We start from the raw sequence: 20,106 nt of genomic DNA, 5'->3' as shown, positions 1-20,106 counted from the left end.
ATGCATCCTAAGTTTTTTAAAAAGCTGTTGTAATTTGTTGCCATTAACGAAGCTTTATAAGGAGTTTGTCAGGAGTCACATTAACATTATTATTTCAAGGTTAAAAAAAAAAGAACTGAAAGAATTTGAACAGAAGAATATTTTTATTACCCTTCTTCCCAATAGTAGCTTTAAACTAGTCGATTTAGTTCAGTAAACATTTCCTAACTGTTTACTGTCTACAAGTCATTGTGGTATTTAAAGGGTCAGAGTTGAAAAGACAAGATAATTGCTCCAAGATCTTATGAGTAAGACATAGGGGAGGCTGGATAGGCTGAGTCATGAAATGAAAGCAGTAACAAAGCAGTGTGGAGAGTGGCCCACTCTTGGGAGGGTGAGGGGCTAGACCCTCAGGCCACTTAAGATCTGGAGAAAATAAAGCCCTGAATGATTTTGCTTTGCCCTAAGATGTTCTATGCAGTCAGTTATTTATTAAGGAATCCAGATCAGTGCCTAAGCAACCTTAATCATCAAATTACCATTTCTCTTCAGTAGGTTTTGAATCACAACAAAGGTCATAATTGGTAGGAAGGTACCTGCTTGGGCATTTTTTCCAAGTTTTATTTCATCTGACAATCTAATTTGGAGTATAAAATTACATTCATTCATTTTTATGTTTCACTCATTTATATGGTGGAGCTGTGATAACAGTTCATATTTGCCTTAAAATAATCATTCTTGTGAAAACATTTGTTGGGTTCAAAAGGAGAAAATATCTAGCAAATATTTTAAAAATAAAATATGTCCTTATTTCTTGCAGACGTTTAAAAATACATACAATATTCCAAAACAGAAAATTACCTAGAAACTTTTGGCTAACTCAAGCTTAGGAAATTTGCATCTTACAATTACTGCCAGATTTGTCATTTGCTTTTGAATGATTGTCTCAAAAAGTTAAGGTATAAATTTTAACACCCACATTTGAGAGCGCCCAGAGAAACAGAATGGCCCAACAGTGGGTCTAGCTTGTCACTGGTTACCTAGATTGCATTATCTTGGAGCCAAAGGGTTATATAAATTATCTCCGGTATAATTTTAGGACTTCTGATTAACTGGAAATTCCTCTGATAGGTTTTCTTTTACTTGACACAAAAAATGTAGAAAACCTAACACTCCCAGAGCACTTATTTTTACTATTACCTGCAAGGTTAATGTCCTTGCATTTCGATCTGTAACTTATGTTTGCCTACTAGGAAAATTCAAAGTGGATATTCCAAATACCCATTCCTTTGGAGAAACCTTCCATCTTCACTAAATTGTCCATTAAGCATGGGGAGTGTGTGCATGTGGCCGTTGACATTCGGGAGGGGTTAGGATAGCACAGGGTTCCCATTCTCCTGTGTGATGCTTGTGATCTGAGGCTGGGGAGCCTGTTTCCCAAAGGGCAGCTTAGGAAGAAAGCATCTTTAAACAAAAATACCACATTAAAAACCTAAGCTCGTAAAACTAATAGGTTCATAGAAGCAGATTTTTTTGAATAGAAAAGGATCTTGAATTACATCTAGATTAAAACCTTGGGGAGACTGCGGCAGTGAGCTTTAAAATTTTTTTAAAAGTCGTTACTAAATAAGCAGTTGTTTACTGGGCAATTGTTCTGTGCCAGTGCTTGTACTAAAGCACCTTAAGCTTGTGTTATCTTACTTACAAACAATCCTCTGGTAAAGGTAATTATTGTCCTCATTTACCTGATGAGAAACCTGAGGCAAAAAAGGAAAATTACATATCTGAGATCTTTCAGCTAGTCTGTGGTAAAACTAGAATGTGAGCTAGATTCGTAGTCTCATACCACAGTATGATTATTTATGTGAAATAATTCTCTACTATACCAGAATATTTAGTTGAGCTTTCCTTTAGGTGGGTATTGCAGTGTCATAAAAGGGGCATGGGTATTAGAGTGAGGCACATCTGGGCTTGAATTCTAACTATGTGACCTCGGGTGGGAGGTCACTTAACCTCTCAGGTCTCAGTCTTTACCTGTAGAATAAAATACCTGTGCTGTGCATAGTGAGATTAAGAGAGGATGCATGTTAAGTAGCTCACCTTATGCCTAGTACTTTGTAGATAGGTGCTCAGTAAATAGGAGTTAGAATCATTATCAGGCAACTCATCCAGCATTTATAATAAATGGGCTGTTTTATAAGACTTTAGTTTATATACTTTTTCTAGAACATATCAGCATAACATATAATGTTACCTGCTCTTATCTAGGTCTGGGAGCCTGAGACCTTCACATTTGCTGGTTTCATAAAAAGAAGAATACACCAGCTCTCTTAAAAACAGAAAGGTTTTTCATGCTAAGTAAATGGAACTTGGAAAATGTGATTATTTTATTTGTGAAATATCAGCCTCCTTATACTACTGGGGGTAAAAAAAAGAGCAGCATTTAAAGAGATTCTGACTCAAATTGTCTGATTGTTTTACTTAGTATAAAGGAGTAATTTCAGCTGGAAATGTTGGGATGATTAATTGTGCTTATCTTTTTCCAAGGTTCTAAGCTCCAAACTCATGCCAACAGCTGATGATGACATGGCAAGAAACTGTGCAAAATCCTTTTGTGAGAACTTCCTCAAAGCAGGAGGTTTGAGGTTAGAGTCTCGATATTATGTTATATGAATTGCAGAAAACGAATCTAGTTATTTTAGTTAATTTCTCCTGCTAAGCCTTGCTTATTCTTACAAGGCATTATGTGAAGCATTATGAGAGTTATAATAAGAAGGAATGATGTTTTAGTCTTTGGAATATTTTAACTCATTTTATAACTTTTGATTATTTGGAAAACTGACAGAAGCATGTCTCTTTCCTCTCTGGTGGTGAGGGAAATTCTCGAGTAGAGGAGAGAAGGCTTATTACTGTTTCTGTTCATTCCCACATCAGTTTGAGATAAGGTGAATCTGATTGTCGGTAATCTATGTTGTGCAAGGCATTAGTGCTGGGGATGCAAAGATATTATCCCTGCCCTTGAGAGCCTCATGGTTTAATAAAGAATAACAAACAGTTATTGTAAGTATCAAAACAGAGGCTTATAAAAAGTGCTTTGTGGGGTGGAGAAGAAAGCAGTGGTTAAATGGTTAGATTTGCTTAGGATAATAAGAGTAGGAAATGCTTCCCAGAAAGTGACATTTGAGCTAGGAATTGAGAGATGAGTTGCCATTCCCTAGGTAAATAAGGCGAAAAGGGCACTCTAAGCCAGAGGTGGGGTGGGGATAAGTGAAAGCATCATGGACTGTCTTGGGAAGTACAGTTGCCTAGTGAGGCTAGAGCAAAGGGTAAAGGAGAGAAATATGTAAAGAGGGGTCACATTGAGGAATTTCAGCATTATCTTGTAGACCATGGAAAAACAGGAGGTTTCTCAGCCAGGAGTTACCTAGAACAGTTACTCTGGCTACAGTGGAGAAGATGAATGGAAGTGGGAGGGAGCGGCTGGAGGCAGGGAGAACTATAAGAACTATGACTGTTCCAGAGGAGAGGTGACAGTTTCTAAATATGGGACAGTGTGGTAGAAGGACATTTATAAGGTGAAATAGGCACGTCTTTATGACTAGATACAGGGTAGGAACATTTATAAAATGGCCTGTGATTTCTAGCTTGGGAGAGTGAGTGAATGGTGAATCTTTAATCCATATGGATTAAATAAATACGGAACGAGATGGAGGAAACTGAGAAAGTCAAGAATTTGATTGCACACAAGGTCCCTGTGAGTCATGTGAAGGGGATGGTTTGGACATGATGCTCTCGAGAGAAGTGGAGAATGGCACTAGAGGTTCAGGGAGACATCAATGTGTAAGTAAAGCCTTAGGGCATAAGCAGCTGGCCAAGTGTCGCGTGGCAAGTGTAAGGACGAGAAGCAGAATCAGTAAGTAGAAATCTCTGCTTTATGTTGAGTGAGAAGAAGGAGGTGACAGGAGTTTGAAGGGTAGAATAACTGAGGGAAAAGTTTGCTCTTCTGTTTTGATTTTAATTTGTAGAAGACTTGATTCTCACTGTAGGCTGACTAAAAGGGGCCGATGAAAAAGAAAAGAATAAAGATAAAAGTAAGGGGGATGATCAACCGATGGGGCTAAGTTCCACTGCAGTTGGAAGGAGATTTGCTCCAGAAAGAAGTAGGCATGCCATTTCCTCTGGGGGAGGAAGGAGTGAAGACCATGTTGAAGTTTGAGCAGAGGGTAATTGAAGGAATTCCTGTCTGGAGGCCTTCAGGGGAAGAGAAGTTAGGTGAGACCTTGAGGAGATAAAGGGTGTGAGAAACAGAGAAGTGGAACTAGAAGGTTAAAACTCATTTCAGATCACTCAGCCAGTTACAGAGCTGTGCTAATAAAGGCATTTTACTTCTGGCTTATTTTTGAATGTCAGTTAACGTACGTGCCTGCATTGTTCTAAGCACTGGGAACAGAGCAGTGAATAGATGAAACAAAAATCCATGTCCTCATGAAGCTTACAGTCTGGAACAGAAGACAAACAATCAACGAAGAAGTAAAAGTGTATGTCAGGTGGTGATAAGAGCTGTAGAGAAAAATAAGAGAAGAGTGGATGGAGAGGGTTTGATATCCAGTGGGGTGATCAGGGAAAGCTTCACTGATGGGGTGACATTTTACAAAGACCTGAAGGAGGTGAGGGAGCAAGACCTGGAGATACGGGGGAAAGCTGTCCAGAGGAGCATCCAGTGCGAGCCCCTGTGTGGGCGAACCTGGTGCCTGCGAAGCTGGCAAGGGTCCAGTGTGGTTGGGGCCAAGTGAGGGGGCAGGGTAGGAAGCATGAGGTCGCAGAGATACCAGAGGTCCGGTTATGCAGGATCTTACAAGCTACTATGAAGGAAATAGAAAGCCATGGGAGGATTTTGTGCAGAGCAGTTCCATGGTGACCTCCATTTTTAAAGGATCTCTGGTTGATCTTTTGAGAATAGATTTTGGCGGTGAAACATCAAGAGTAGAATCAGGAAGAACAGTTGGGAAGCTTTTGCAGCAATATCGGTGGTAGTGGATATGAAAAACAAGCTTTGTGGAATACACCAATTCTGGACATATTTTTGAATTGACAGTTCTACTAGTACCAAGATAGCAGTTGATCGGTGCACTCAAAACCAGTCAGTGAGAAGAACCATCCAAACACTCTGTGTTGGTTATCTTTTTGGCTAAGGAAGGAGTCTAATTCTAAATGGACCAGGAGGGTTATATGTACCATAGGAAATTAGTGTAATAGGAATATGTATGATCCATTTATAGGTAAAGATCTTGTAGAAATTTTAAGTAACTGCTAACATTTATAAGCAATCAAATTACTTACAGAAAATTTCCTATGAAAGAAATAGAAGTCTTTAATATCTGCCTTTTTTTTTTTCTTTTCTTTGAAGTTTGGTTGTAAATGTCATGCAGAGGGATTCCATCCCATCAGAAGTAGACTATGAAACAAGGCAGGGAGTTTATTCCATCTGCCTACAACTTGCAAGGTATGTAAATATATTGCGTTAGTCTCAGAAGGCAATTCTTGACTTTTTCTTCCAAATCCCATCCTTTAAAATAGTATGAAATGACCTTGACTAAGCCTAGCTTTTTGTTTCCTTTTAAGATTTTTACTTGTGGGACAAACATTGCCGACATTATTAGAGGAAGACCTCACCAAAGACGGCATAGAAGCACTTACTTCTCGCCCGTTCCGAAATGTCAGCCGGCAGACAAGCAGGCAGATGTCCTTATGTGGTACCCCAGAAAAGTCATCCTACCGACAGCTGTCAGTGTCTGACAGGTCTTCCATTAGGGTTGAGGAAATCATCCCTGCTGCTCGAGTCGCAATACAAGTAAGTGATTTGTGTATTCAAGAAATATTAAGTACCTCCTATTTAGAAGGCACTGGTGGTGGTGTGCAGATATAAAAATTACTGACATGAATATTGCCTTCAAGAAGCTTATGGTAAGAAAGCGATCACTAGTGCAGAAATAACTGTAATTCAGGTAGAAGATACCAAATGTTATAGGAGAACTACAAAGGCAAAACATTCTACAGGCCGTGAGAGGAGGTGGAATAAATTATCTTCATGTGTGGCTATCACGGATGATTTTATGTAGGAGGTGGCATTTGAGCTAGGCCTTCAAGAATAGGTAGGGATTCTATATACAGAGATTAGCTTGGAGAGAGGATAGTTGTTCAAGCAAAAGGGAGGGCGTGAGCAGTTAGAGAGAAAGCCAGAGCCCGTGTGGGTGGTCACACAGTGGTTCGCGTAGGCCAAAACGCAGAATGTGGAAGAGGGGAAACTGTGAAAACAAAATTGGTGATGGGTAATTTGAAGCCAGAACATGGAGAGTAGAGTCTCTGTATTACAAGTAGCAGAGGGGTAGTGAAAGTCTTCGAACAGTATGGAAGCATGGAAAAGACTATCTTGTGGATGATCTTGGAGGGAAACGAGTCTCAAAACTGAGACTGGGAGGAGGTTATTGAAGTCAGCGGGATGTGTTCAAGTACTACCTTTTCTCACAACACTCTTTCCATACTTCCTTAGACAATGGAAGTCAGTGATTTCACGTCTACTGTGGCTTGTTTCATGAGATTGTCATGGGCTGCAGCTGCAGGACGGCTTGACCTCGTTGGGAGTAGCCAACCAATTAAAGAAAGTAATTCTCTGTTTCCTGCTGGAATTCGAAACAGACTCAGCAGTTCAGGTACTGATTAAAAAGGATAAAGTAATTAGAATATTGGGCAGGAAGTAGCTGTAAGAATCATCTTTGTATAGGTTGTTCAGAGTCACAGAAAGGAGAAAGCCTTTTCTCTTGTTTTTGAGCGTAAGCTAAAACTAAATGTTTCTGAGCATCAAGATAAACACTCTAGATTTGTGCACATTCAAATATGCATGTATGCATATGCATACTTCATTTACGTATGTCATACTAAGAGAAAAAAAAAGGTTATAAATACAGAATATAGAGAAACCAAGCAGAGTTTTAGCTTGTTGAGTGTAAAAGTATAGTGAGGCCAATAATCGTGGCTGTAATAAAAATTCATCTAGAATTTTTACCTGGAAAAATCATTTTCTTGGTTTGGCCTGTTATTTTCTGTTAGGCCTTTATAAATAGCTTTATTTCTCAGCTTCATTTGGTTTCCCTGCTCAATCTATGTGTGTGGATATACCTCAATAGTAAAAAGTTTTTAAACTGTATGACATACACACAGTGAAGTGCAGAAATGCTAAATATACAGGATTTTTAGGGTTTTTACATATGTGTAACCCATCTAAATCAAGATACGGAACGTTTCTAAATTAACCCCAGGACTCCCACATGCCTCCAAAATTGCAATGTTCTTCTATCACCTGAAACTAGTTTTGCCTCATAAACATATTTTTTAATGGTTCCAAATGTGTTTTAAGTACAGAGCAATGAGGTTCAAATCAAGTGATTCTCTCTTGTTTCGTAGCCTAAAGTGTCTTCTTGAACTCTTTACTTTCACTTGAGGATTATGGGACTCATTAAAGGATATTATAATCTCAAGGGTCCTGTGGGATCCACAGTAACCTTCTGCTTGCCTGTTTCCAGGAAGCAATTGCAGCTCTGGAAGTGAAGGGGACCCGGTAGCCCTGCACGCAGGCATCTGTGTGCGACAACAGTCCGTGTCCACCAAAGACTCACTGATTGCGGGAGAGGCTTTGTCTCTTCTTGTTACGTGCTTGCAGCTTCGGAGCCAACAACTGGGTATGCAGGAGGCTTACTTGCCATTCATCTCTTTTAGTAAAAGACCAGGTTTCTGTTGGGAATTATTTCTATCCCTTCATAGATAAGGTCATATTAATAGAAATGGCAAAGGGGAAAGTTGGCATGTGGAATAGGTTAGAATAGTGCTAGAGTACTTAAATTCTGAACAAGTATTTATTGAGCACCTTCTGTATACAAGGTTCCACAGTAGATGTTGTAGGGCAGTATGTCTACTCTCCAGGAGCTTACCATCTAGTGGAGGAATTAAAACAACCCAAAGTTGTATGTCATAAACTATAGAAGTAGAATTATATATCAATTCCTAAACTGATAATGACTCCAGTATTAAAAATTATGAAACTTAAGATTTGCCCTTTTGTCTTTATTGTTGGTTTTGGCAAACTAGGGCTGTTGCTAATCATACTTTTAACATTAGACACCTCAGGGCTCCGTCCCTCATCTCTGTCTGAACTCATTCTTGCCACATAATGACATCCACGTTCACAGCCTTAAATTCCCTCTGTGTGCTGATAACACTTAAATTTGGCTCTACAGCCTGGACCGCTCCCCTGACATCTCCACTTAGATATCAGATAGACTTTCCAAAATTAACATGTCCAGAACTGAACTACTGGTCTGGCCCATACCGCCCAAGAGATTTCCCATCTTAATTGATAGCAGTTTTATTCTTGGAGACATCCTTCATTCCTTTTTTTCACACCCTTCTAATCTGTCAGCACATCCTTCTTCAAATTCTATCTAGATTCCACCCCTTAGACCACCTTCACTGTTAGCACCCTCTGACCTGTCATCATCTCTTACTTGGATTATAGCAGTAGTTCCCTGACTAATCTCCCTGCTTCTACCCTTGCAGTTTATTCTCCACACAATAACCAGAATGGACCTTCTAAAATGTAAGTCAGATTGTATCACTCCTCTGTTTAAAACCTTGCAGTGGCCTCTCGGTTCACACTGAGTGAAAGCCAGGTCTTTCCTAAGGCCTGACACCATCCACCCCCGTGACACCTGTGTGCCTTCACCTTCTCCCGCTCTCCCCTCATGCACTGTGCTTCAGCCACCCTGGCTTCCTGGCTGTTCCCTGACACTCAGGCACATTCCTGCCTCAGGGCCCTTGCACTGCCTGTTCCTAATTCCTGGTATGTTCTTCCCCTGCCTTTTTTAAAGAAATCGCAACCCTTCTCTCACCCACCATCACCTAAACCCTTTATTTTTTTTCTCTATCACTTGTCACTTTATCGCATACAATATAATTTCTCTGCGTACTGTGTTTATTGTCATTATCCCCTCCCCAACTAGATGGTAAGCTCCGTTAAGAACAGAGACTTTTGTTCATTTTGTTCCCTGCTGAATCCTTAGCACCCAAACGCTGTGTGATGTGTAGTAGGCCCTCAATAAATACTTATTCAGGGATGAGGTCTTAACAACTCCACTTTTAAAAACTGTACCAACACATCAGAGCCCTATTCTTCACTATTATTACTGATTCAGACCGCCTGTTCATAGAATTGATGATCATTATGTATTTAGTATAACATCCAGACTCATCATGTAAGATATCAAGATAAACATATAGAAAAAGTTAGATGTTTATGGGACAGTTAAATAATATCAAAAATGATTTACTTTGAGCAGAAATGCTTTTAAAGGCTTATATATGAAACTAATTCCTTTTGAAATGCTTTTGAGCATATACCATACTTTTAGTTCGATTTTCCTGCAATTGTTTAATTATAGAGATATTTTCAAATCAAGATGAAAAAATTATAACTTCAAGCTTTTTTATCATGTGTAAGTTTATTGTGGGGTACATTTTATAGTTCACAAGTATTGATAGTTTTCTCAAGGCAAGACATTTATTCTGTAACTGGTATGCACAAGGCATCGTGCAAAAATGTCAGGGTATGAAGATGACCAAGACACGGTCCTGCTCCTGAGCACCTTAGGCTCTCATGGGATAGACTCAGAGACGTGGGTGCAGTTGTGGAGGCACTGAATTTGATTCTGTGTGGAAGAAGAGATGATTTCTAAGATAGTTAAGCTTAAGAAATTATTCAAAGTTTTTGAAATTTTGAAAATGCATTTCCTAACTTATTTTCCTCCCCTGCTCCCATACTCTTTATTCTTATCATTAGCATCTTTCTATAACTTGCCCTGTGTTGCTGATTTTATCATTGATATTCTGCTTGGATCACCAAGTGCTGAGGTAAGGATTTTTTACTTTATAAAAAGCCCCTTTGGTCCTGTTCTGCGTGGACTCTCTGGATACCTGTGACATTGTGGGGAGTATAGAAGGAATGGTGTTTAGTCCTCTTGGGGAATCAGACAAAAGAGGTGTGACATTATGGGGAGTATAGAAGGGATGGTGTTTAGTCCTCTCAGGGAATCAGACAAAGAGGCCACAGAGCACTCTGAAAGCAAAGTGACCATTTGGACTGTTGCCCTCCTTTCTGTTCCATATTTCACTGAAAGTTAAGAGACTAGTGCTGTGATTAACTTGTATTTGTTTATAACAAAATCTTACAGCCAGTGTTCAGTATCCATACCTGGCCAAGGCAGCTAGCATTAAGCATCAACAAGGTGGTCAAAATCAAGAAAGACCAACCTCAAGCCATGAACTTTCATTAGATTTTATAATCCTCATTTTTGTACATGACCTTGAAAGTTAACTTTGAGGCACTTGCAGAAGAGTTTTTTCCTTATTTTCATTTACATTAAATTATAAACCTGTTGATTAGAGTGCAGTACTAGAATAATTTGGGAAATTAGTTCCCAGACTACACTTGTTTTAAATTAGCCCTAGTTTATTCAATGTAAACTTTACCATTAAAGACTGAAATACTCAAACCCTTCCAGCATCCTTCACAGGTGGACTTTGGAGGAAAATAATTTTTTAAGCAGTCTGTAAGTGTTGGTTGATGTACTTCCTTTGCCACGAAAAATGTAATTTCAGATTCGCCGTGTTGCCTGTGATCAACTGTATACTCTTAGTCAGACAGATACTTCAGCCCATCCAGATGTGCAGAAGCCAAATCAGTTTCTCCTAGGTGTGATTCTCACTGCTCAGCTGCCTCTCTGGTCCCCAACTAGTATTATGCGAGGAGTCAATCAGAGGTACGTAAAGATGAAAAAGTTCACGTCATCCAGAAAGAGAATAATGATCAGTGTACTGCTCCCCCAGAGTCCACAGTGCATGATTGAAATGATAGACTTTCTCCTTTCCTCTTCCAACATTTGTACCCTGAAAGAGGGCATTTCAGGTTTTCTCCCCATTCAGGACAGAAGAGTTAGAAGAAAACATTACCAGGCTTTCTTCCTCTCAACCACCCCAACTCCCACCTCCACTCCTCCCGGTCCACCTACCCCAGAGAGAAAGAGGACTCACCTGGTGGTTGAGAAGCTGCATTATTCAAGCCAGATCACCGTGTAAAGGTCGCACTGCCCATGTCCTCTTGTACATCATTTTCTTAGCTCAGCCTACTTCATAACTCCATGTCTAGAGGTACTAGGGTATCCTTCTAGCTTGCTTTCTTGGTTTTATACATGCCTGGGCATGGAAGAAGGCTTGAGGTCCAGGCTCAGAGAATGACTTGAGTAAATCCATTCTGCCTGCCCCATCTTGTCTCCTTAGGCAAGCCTGCATGCAGGGGTGCCCCAGTGTAGGCCCAGGCTGGGAGATCAGAGATCCCACACTGACCTCAAGTTTAAGCCAGTTTCTCTAATTCAGCTTTACCAGCGAGCCCTTGCTCTGGGGCTTAGACGGTGCCACAGAGATTTGTGAAATCAATATGTATATGCTTTACAAATTAGAGCCCTTAGAGGGAAGAAACGTTAGAGCTACTCTGAACCCCTCACATATAAGCATCCAAACTTGGGCTTTTTTTTTTTTTAGTGTGGTAACACATACGTAACAGAATGTTTAACATTTTTACCATTTTTAAATGTACAATTCAGTGGCATTAAGTGTATTTACAATTTTGTGCAACCATCTCCACCATCCATCTCCAAAACTTTTTTAGCATCCTAAACTAAAACTATGTACCCAGTAAGAAGTCATTAGATAAAAGACTGGTAAAGTTGACTCCATAAAAATTAAAATGTTCTATGTGGAAAAAAAATGCCGTAGAGTCAAAAGTCAGTTAAACTGACTAAATAGGTTTATAACGTATATGACAGATAGAAGGCCAATTTTGCTAATATATGTGAAGAGCTGTTATAAACCAGAAAAGACCGCTAGCCAAGCAGAAAAATGGACAAAGGAAATGAAGAGAGACCGTTCAAAGACAATCATGGAGATGATTTTTTTTTTTTCAGATATGCTATGTTTTTTTTTACTGCAGCAAAATATGCATGACATAAAATTTAGCGTTTTAACCATTTTGGGGGTATAACTTAGTGACAATAAGTACATACACATTATTGTGCAGTCATCACCACTGTCCATTTCCAGAACTTTTTCGTCATCCCAAAACTGAAACTCTGTTCCCATTAAACAGTAACTCCCCATTCATTTCCCTCCTCCCTCAAGGCACTGGCAACCACCATTCTACTTTGTCTCTATGAATTTGACTATTCTAGGTACCTCGTAAAAGTGGAATCATAACAATATTTGTCGTTTGTGTCTAGCTTATTTCACATAGCGTAATATTTTCAGGGTTCATCCATGTTACAGCGTGGGTCAGGGTTTCATTTCTATTTAGACTGAATGTATGTGTATATCATGCTTTGTTTATCCATTCACCCATAGATGGACATTTGGTTTCCACCTTTTAGCTAGTATGAATAATGGTGCTATGAACATGAGTATACAAATATCAATTTGAGTCCTGCTTTCAGTTTTTTGGGGTATATGCCCAGAAGTAGAAATGCTGGGTCATATGGCAATTGTATGTTTGATTTTTCTGAGGAACCACCATTCCACAGTGGCTGTACCATTTTACATTTCCACCAGCAATGTGTAAGGGTTCCTTCCATATTCTCCACACCCTTGCCAACACTTGTTTTCTGTTTGCTTTTGTTAATAACTATCCTGATGGGTGTGATGTGCATCTCAGGGTTCTGTTTTGCATTTCCCTAATGATTAGTGATTTTGAGTATCTCATTGTGCTTATTTGGCCATTTGTATATCTTCTTTGGAGAAATGTCTATTCAAGTCTTTTCCTCATTTTTTTTTAAAATTTATTTTTATTTTATTTATTTTTTGGCTGCGTCGGGTCTTAGTTGCAGCATGCGGGATCTTTCGTTGTGGTGCGCAGGCTTCTGTAGTTGTGGCATGCGGGTTTTCTCTCTCTAGTTGCGGCACGCATGCTCCAGAGCATGTGGGCTCTGTAGTTCATGGCACGCGGGCTTAGTTGCCCTGTGGCATGTGGGATCTTAGTTCCCTGACCAGGGATCAAACCTGCATCCCCTGCATTGGAAGACGGATTCTTTACCACTGGACCACCAGCGAAATCCCCCTTTTCCTCGTTTTTAAGTTAGGTTGTCTGTTTTTTGTTGTTCTTTATATATTCTGGATATTAATCCCTTATCATATACGTGATTTGCAAATATTTTCTCCCATTCTGTGGGATTTCTTTCACTCTCTTGATAGTGTCCTGTGATATGCAAAAGTATTTAATTTTAATGAAGTCCAGTTTATCTGTTTTATCTTGTTGCCTGGGCTTTTGGTGTCATATCCAAGAAATCACTGACAGATCCAATGTCATGAAGTTTCTCCCCTGGTTTTTTTCAGGGTTTTATTGGTTTAGCTGTGACATTTAGGTTTTTGGTCCACTTTGAGTTGTTTTGTGTATGATGTAAAGTAAGGGTCCAACTTTATTCTTTTCCATGTGGATATACAGTTATCTCAGCACCATTTTTTTGAAGACTGTCCTTTCCCCACTGAATGGTTTTGACATTTCTGTTGAAAATCATTTGAAAAAAAAAAAATATATATATATATATATATATGATATATTTACACACATACACAGATGCATGCATACATGTTTATTTCTGAGCTCTTTATTCCTATTCCTTGATCTGTATGTCTGGCTTTATGCCAGTACCTCCCTGTTTTGATTGCTGTAGCATTGTAGTAAGTTTGAGGTCAGGAAGTGTGAGTCCTCCAATTTTGTTCTTATCTCTCAGAATTGTTTTGGCTATTTGGGGATCCCCTTGAGATTCCATATAAATTTCAGGATGGGTTTTTCTGTTTCTGTGAAAGACATCAATGATATTTTAATAGAGACTGCATTGAATCTGTAGATCATTTTGGATATTGGCATCTTAACAAGATTTAGTCTTCTGATCCATAAGCATAAGATATCTTTAGATTTATTTAAGACTTCTTTCATTTCTTGCAGCATTGTTTGTAGTTTTCACTGTACAAGTCTTTTGCTCCCTTGGTTTAGTTGATTCCTAAGTATTTTATTCTTTTTGTTGCTATTATAAGTGGAATTGTTGTCTTTCTTTTTTCATTTTCTTTGTTCATTGTTAGTATATAGAAATGAAACTGATTTTTATGTACAGATTTTGTATCTTTGTAACTTTGCTGAATTTGTTTATTCTAACAGTTTTTTTTGTGAACTCTTTAGGGTTTTCCATATATAAAATCATGTCATCTGCAAACAGATCATTTTATTTCTGTCTTTCCAATTTAGATGTCTTTTATTTCTTATTCTTGCCTAATTGCTCTGCTTAGAACTTTTAATACTATGTTAAATAGAAGTAGTGAAAGTAGGCATCCTTGTTCCTGATTGTGGGGGAAAGCTTCCAGTCTTTAACCATTGAGCATGATAGTAGCTGTGGGGCTTTCATATATGGCCTTTATTGGATTGAGGTAGTTTTCTTACTCTCCTGGTTTGTTTAGTGTTTTATCATGAAAGGGCATTAAATTTTGTCAATTTTTTTTTCTATGTCAATTGAGGTGATCATGGATTTTTTTCCTTCATTCTGTTAAAGTAGTGTATTCATTGATTGATTTTCGTATTTTGAACCATCCTTGCATTCCAGTTATCAGTCTCACTTGTTCAAGGTGTTAAATCCTTTAAATGTACGGTTGAGTTAGGTTTGCTGGAAGTGTACCCTCCTCTTCAGTTTTTTGCAAAGAGTTTGAGAAGGGTTGGTATTGATTCTTCTTTAAATGTTGGGTAATATTCACCAGTGAAGCCATCTGGTCCAGGGCTTTTCTTTGTTGGGAGGTTTTTGATTGATTCAATCTTCTTGCTAGGGATAGCAAGGAATCACTATTTCTTCCTGATTTAGTCTTCCAGAGTGTTATGTTTCTAGGAATTTGTCCATTTCGTCTGGGTTATCCAATTTGTTTGGTGCACACTTGCTCATATACTATCTTGTAATTGGTAGTAGTATCCTCACTCATTTCTGATTTTATTAATTTGAGTCTTCTCTCTTTTTTTCTGAGTCATTTTATTAATCTTTTCAAAGAACCAGCTTTTGCTTTTGTAGATTTTGTGTATTGTTTTCCTATTCTCTATTTATCTTCCCTCTAATTCTTAATATTTTCTTCCTCTACTAGCTTTAGATTTGATTTGTTCTCCTTTTCCTAGTTCCTTAAGGTGTAAAATTAGGTTGTTGATTTGAGATCATTCTTCCTTTTTAATGTAAGCACATACAGGCATAAATTTCCCTAGTAGCACTGTTTTCAAAAGCTACATCCCATAACTTTTGATATGTTGTGTTTTCATTTTTATTTGTCACAAGATATTTTCTAATTTTCCTTGTGATTTCTTCTCCAATCTGTCCCTGACTTTTTTTTTTTTTAATACCTATATTTTCTAATTGTAAGTTATATAATCTTCAGAATTTTTTTGAACTGAGTTATATTATCAGTTTGCAAGTCTTCATTTCAGGATTAAATGTTTGTCTCAACCTTGATTATGTTCTCACGCACTCTCATATATGGAGGTTCCTGGCCCACATGTCTAAGTCTCAAATATTATTTTGAAGCATCTAGGCTATTTTAACGTTATAAATTTATAAATAACAAAGAAGTTAACATTTTTGTTTCTGAGATGGGATCATTGTGAGTGATTTATAAAACTTAAAAATTTAACTAAAACTTACAATTACAGTTTAACTAAAACTTACAGACTTGCAGTTGACCATTAAGATTTAACCTAAATTAGATAGACATTAGCTGTGTGTTTCTGGTCATGAAAACTAAGTCTTTAATGGTGTAAAGCCAGAACTTCAGAGAATGATTTTTCCCTGGTAAAAGCATGTGGATTAAAAGTTATAGAAACTTCTTTTTTTGCCCTTGTACATTTTTTACTTTAGTATTCCAATTTTTCCTAGTTAAAAGTTTCCTAAAATCAGATAATCCTTTTATTAACTAGTTAGATCAGTGATTCTTCAGTTTAAATGTGTAAGCCATTTTTTAAGTAGTAAGCTGTTGTGCTTCTACTTGTTGTAAGAGATTATTTAACGTAACTAACCATTAACAGTTTGATTTGTTATTAAATTCCTCTAAACTTTGGGAAAGAAACAGAAAGCATTAAATGAATTTTTTAACATACACTCTCAGAGAAGCTCTTGTCACAACTTTTTAATGCCCAAGTTTGGTACGTATTTTCCCATAATAGTAGTAGTGATGATAATTGCAGTTATCACGGGCTGATTATGTGCCCCACAGTATGCTAAATTCTTTGCATACATTTATCATTTAATCCTCACAATGGCCAAATGAGTTTGACAGTTTTATTATCCCCACTTTTTTAATAATCATAATTCTTAGTTCATTATGTAGTCTCATCCTTAGTGCATTCTTGAGCCCTTTATGTTTGTGTATATGTGTGCACGTTTATTTCTAATGCTCTAGTCAGCATTTTAGAAATCAGAAAACTGAGACAACTGAAATAAATTGTCCCTGGACACCCAGCTGTAAGTAGTGGAGCCAGGATTAAAAGTAAGGTCCGCCTGACTTCAAAACCTGTGCTCTTCACTTCTGTAATTGCAGAAAAAGCTTCATTGATCATCCTAGATAAAAGAATTTACCTTTTTCTTCTCTTATCCACTTTATTTTGCTTCTTAGCACTTATCACCAATTGACATATGTATGTATTTTTCATCTGTTGTCTGTCTCCTTTGTTCACTGTTCCCCTAAAACAGTTCCAAGCATATAGTAGGTGCTTAGTGTGTATCAGTTGATATTTGAACAAATTAATCAATGCATTATGTATGCAGTCAGTGTGTACATCATTACATAATGTGATAGATTTAGTAAGTTTTCTCTCTTTATACTATTATTCTTATACTATGTCTGTATAAGTAAAATCACTAGTGTGTGTCTTGCTAAAATACTGAAGTTGAATTGATGTAAAATAGTTATTTTATGCTTAGGAAAATTCTCTTATTCAGTTGTTTTATGAACTTACTCTTACAAGGAAAATTTTTTTTAATTTTCAAATCAGCCTTTTTTTTAATAACTGTAATCTGTTTTTTAGACTGTTATCCCAGTGCATGGAGTATTTTGATCTGAGGTGCCAATTATTAGATGATCTGACAAGTAAGTAGATGTCTAACTTTGATTTATGTTGGGGGAGGGGTTGGGAAGGACTAGAAAAGAAAGACAGACATTTCGAAATCTGACTTAAATGTATCTCAGATATAAATAATGTTAAAATTATTGTTTGACGTTGAATTTTATTTTCTTGGAAATAGCATGTAAACCCATGTACCAGTTATCTCTTCCGCTATTATATACCCAGCCATTAATGTGTTAAAAGATTTGTTGATTTTAAAAATTGTCAAAGGCTCATATTTTAATTACACTGATACAGAACTATTAAGAAGAGTCTTTCCATTATAGTCAATTCTGACAGTTTTGAAGGTTTGAAGGAAAGAGGGAATCTCTGTTGAGATATGTTGATAGTAATAGAAGTGAGTGATAGAAGTCAGGTAATTGTTTAGTGTTAGGTGTTTGCAATATCATTGTTACAGACTCTTTTGTTAGAGTGTTTAGATTTTAATCATCTGTACTTACTCTTATATAATGCAAAGGTTTGTTGGAGTCCTCTATGCAAATTTCAGTTGTTCCAATCAAGAGTTTGTTAGTTTATTCCTTGTTCTTTACACAAAGCTTATAGGAAAGATTTGCTTCTGCCTATAGGAAATAAATAAAATGAAAGTCAGGATCAACAAAAATGTTAATTGGAAAAGAATGTCAAGACCAGGAGGGAAAAAAAAAAAATACCTTGTGTATGTGCAGGCTGAAAAGCCCCACACTGTCAGAATTAGATTTTGAGGTGCCTGGAGGACCAAGGTAAAAAGGAAACCTCATTTGTTTGTTTGTTCTCAATACCCTAGAGGAAGAAACAGAATGGTTTCTCAAAAGAAACAGATCTTTTCCCCAGCACTCAAACCTAGAAGAAACTTCACACAAAGGTCTTCATGTAATGGGCACATAAAGACAGAGGGCTAAGAAACCTCAGCAGCGTCTCTAAGGCAGATGCCTTCCTGGGTTTCATAAGTGTCTCTCAAAAGCTGAGGACATGGTGCTCTGAGCAGGGCAGTGAAATTGGTTTTGTTGGAGCCTGAGATGATATAGTCTATGTGTCTTGATTCAGGGATAACACCTGTACTATCTAGAGAAGTGGAGGGACTACATGTCCATCTAACAGCCTAGCCTAGTACTGCATTTTTCAGCTAGGCTTTCAGTGTTAAGTTGGGCAGCAGCCAGCGAAGGTTTGTCCTCTGGCTTGGACTTTGAGAGGGTATTCTGCTTTGCTGCTTGAGAACTGGACTCATGAGTTGTATGAGACACATAACATCCTCAGAATGCATGAACAAGGTATTAGTGTAGGCCTTTGCTGTGCCATTGAGCCATAAGTAAGGGATCCAAGATCCCTTAATGGGATGTTGAGGGCAGGGAGGGAATATGTCTTGAAACAAGCAACATTTGCCGTTTTTGGAGCATTTTCTGTATGCCAGTGCCTATACTAGACACTGTATACACAGCACCCTGCAGCGTAGGTGTTAGCCCCATTTTATAAATGAGGAAACAAGGATACGCAGTGTCGCCTGAAGTATCCCTTTCCACCTCACTGGGTGGGACCTTGCCTGCCTGTGGCTGCAGTGCAGTGGGAAGAGAGCATGATGACTCCTGCTCTCCTCCCTAATCCCCGCCTCCAACATGGAATCTTGTTTTCAATCCTTGTTTGGAGGGGAAAGTGAAATACTTAATACAGAAGAGTGGTTCTCTGGAGGTTGGCTCATCATCTGGAGACATGGATTCTGCTGCTGCGCTGTGGACCCCTCTCTCCCTCACAGGGCTCCCCCCTCCCTGGCATAGGTAACACGGTGGGAGTGACGGCTCTCCTCTCACCCCTCGACCCCTTCCTTCTCTAGAAGGGTTTCTTCCCTGGGACATCTGCTAACACCACCAAACAGGAGCTTCTTCGGAACAAGGAGTGTCCCTTTCATCTTGTACCCCCAGCGTCAGCACCGCGACCTGCACAGAGGAGGCGCTCAGTACCGTTGGATTTGTGACAGAGGGAGGGAGGAAGGGAAGGAACGGACGTGTGCGAGCCTTCGTAGTCCTGTGGGCAGCTGCTGTTCATTAATGACAGTTTTTTTAAATCTGTGAAGTAGAAGATTGAGACTTGTCTCTGCTTACTTTAATTCAGGATTTTGACTCCATGAAAAGAAATCCTTCTTTCTTCAGGATGAGAGGTCGTTTTGTTTTGTTTTTCCATCTTAGCTTCAGAAATGGAGCAGTTAAGAATCAGCCCAGCTACCATGCTCGAAGATGAGATTACTTGGCTGGATAACTTTGAACCTAATCGCACAGCTGAATGTGAGACGAGTGAAGCAGATAACATCTTACTGGCAGGACACTTACGGCTTATCAAGACCCTGCTTTCACTCTGTGGGGCAGAAAAGGAAATGCTTGGTAATTATTACTTCATCTTACCATGGGACAGAGTACCTCAGTTCTCAGTTATTGCCATAGTGTTGTGTGAAATTGGAAAAATAAGATAGGTACTAAATGTTCCATAGAAAATTGACCCTCAGACAGTAGGGTATTGTCTGGAATTTTAGTGGCTAACAAATTTAAAGTGTATTTTATCTGTGTCATTAAACCATATAGAGAATTTTATAGCATTCAAAATAGTTGGATCACATAACTTAGTAACAAATAAAAATTATAAATCAAAGTAGGTTTTTCTCTTCTCTTTTTACTGTTACATACTTTATAAAAGACAGTCCATTGTACGCCTTACCTCTTAAGGATAATTCTTGTCTGGAGAGGCAGCCCCCAACCACCACCCCTGGATGGTGGGATACACATATAATTTGTAAAACCATATTCGGTATTATAAGTTATATTCAGAAGACAAATCAAAATGTTAATTATCACTTTTATCACACAAAC

General features: G+C 38.3%; 1 protein-coding gene across 4 annotated transcripts in view; it reads left to right on the top strand.

Moving 5' to 3' along the window:
* The window catches only part of USP24 (ubiquitin specific peptidase 24), a 147,833-nt gene that overhangs the window by 86,318 nt on the left and 41,409 nt on the right, over positions 1–20,106 (top strand). For all 4 annotated transcript variants that reach the window (XM_068539966.1, XM_068539967.1, XM_068539965.1 and 1 more), the window contains 9 exons: positions 2,527–2,624; positions 5,387–5,482; positions 5,602–5,830; positions 6,530–6,689; positions 7,560–7,715; positions 9,869–9,939; positions 10,687–10,847; positions 17,177–17,238; positions 19,432–19,623. In XM_068539966.1, the coding sequence (XP_068396067.1) occupies positions 2,527–2,624; positions 5,387–5,482; positions 5,602–5,830; positions 6,530–6,689; positions 7,560–7,715; positions 9,869–9,939; positions 10,687–10,847; positions 17,177–17,238; positions 19,432–19,623 (1,225 nt within the window). The remainder of the gene's footprint in view (positions 1–2,526; positions 2,625–5,386; positions 5,483–5,601; positions 5,831–6,529; positions 6,690–7,559; positions 7,716–9,868; positions 9,940–10,686; positions 10,848–17,176; positions 17,239–19,431; positions 19,624–20,106) is intronic.

The sequence above is a fragment of the Eschrichtius robustus genome, chromosome 3 (genome assembly GCF_028021215.1).
Source record: "Eschrichtius robustus isolate mEscRob2 chromosome 3, mEscRob2.pri, whole genome shotgun sequence".
NCBI classification, from domain to species: domain Eukaryota; kingdom Metazoa; phylum Chordata; class Mammalia; order Artiodactyla; family Eschrichtiidae; genus Eschrichtius; species Eschrichtius robustus.
Note: the sequence above shows the minus strand (reverse complement) of the source record. Positions and strands in the feature narration are given on the sequence as shown.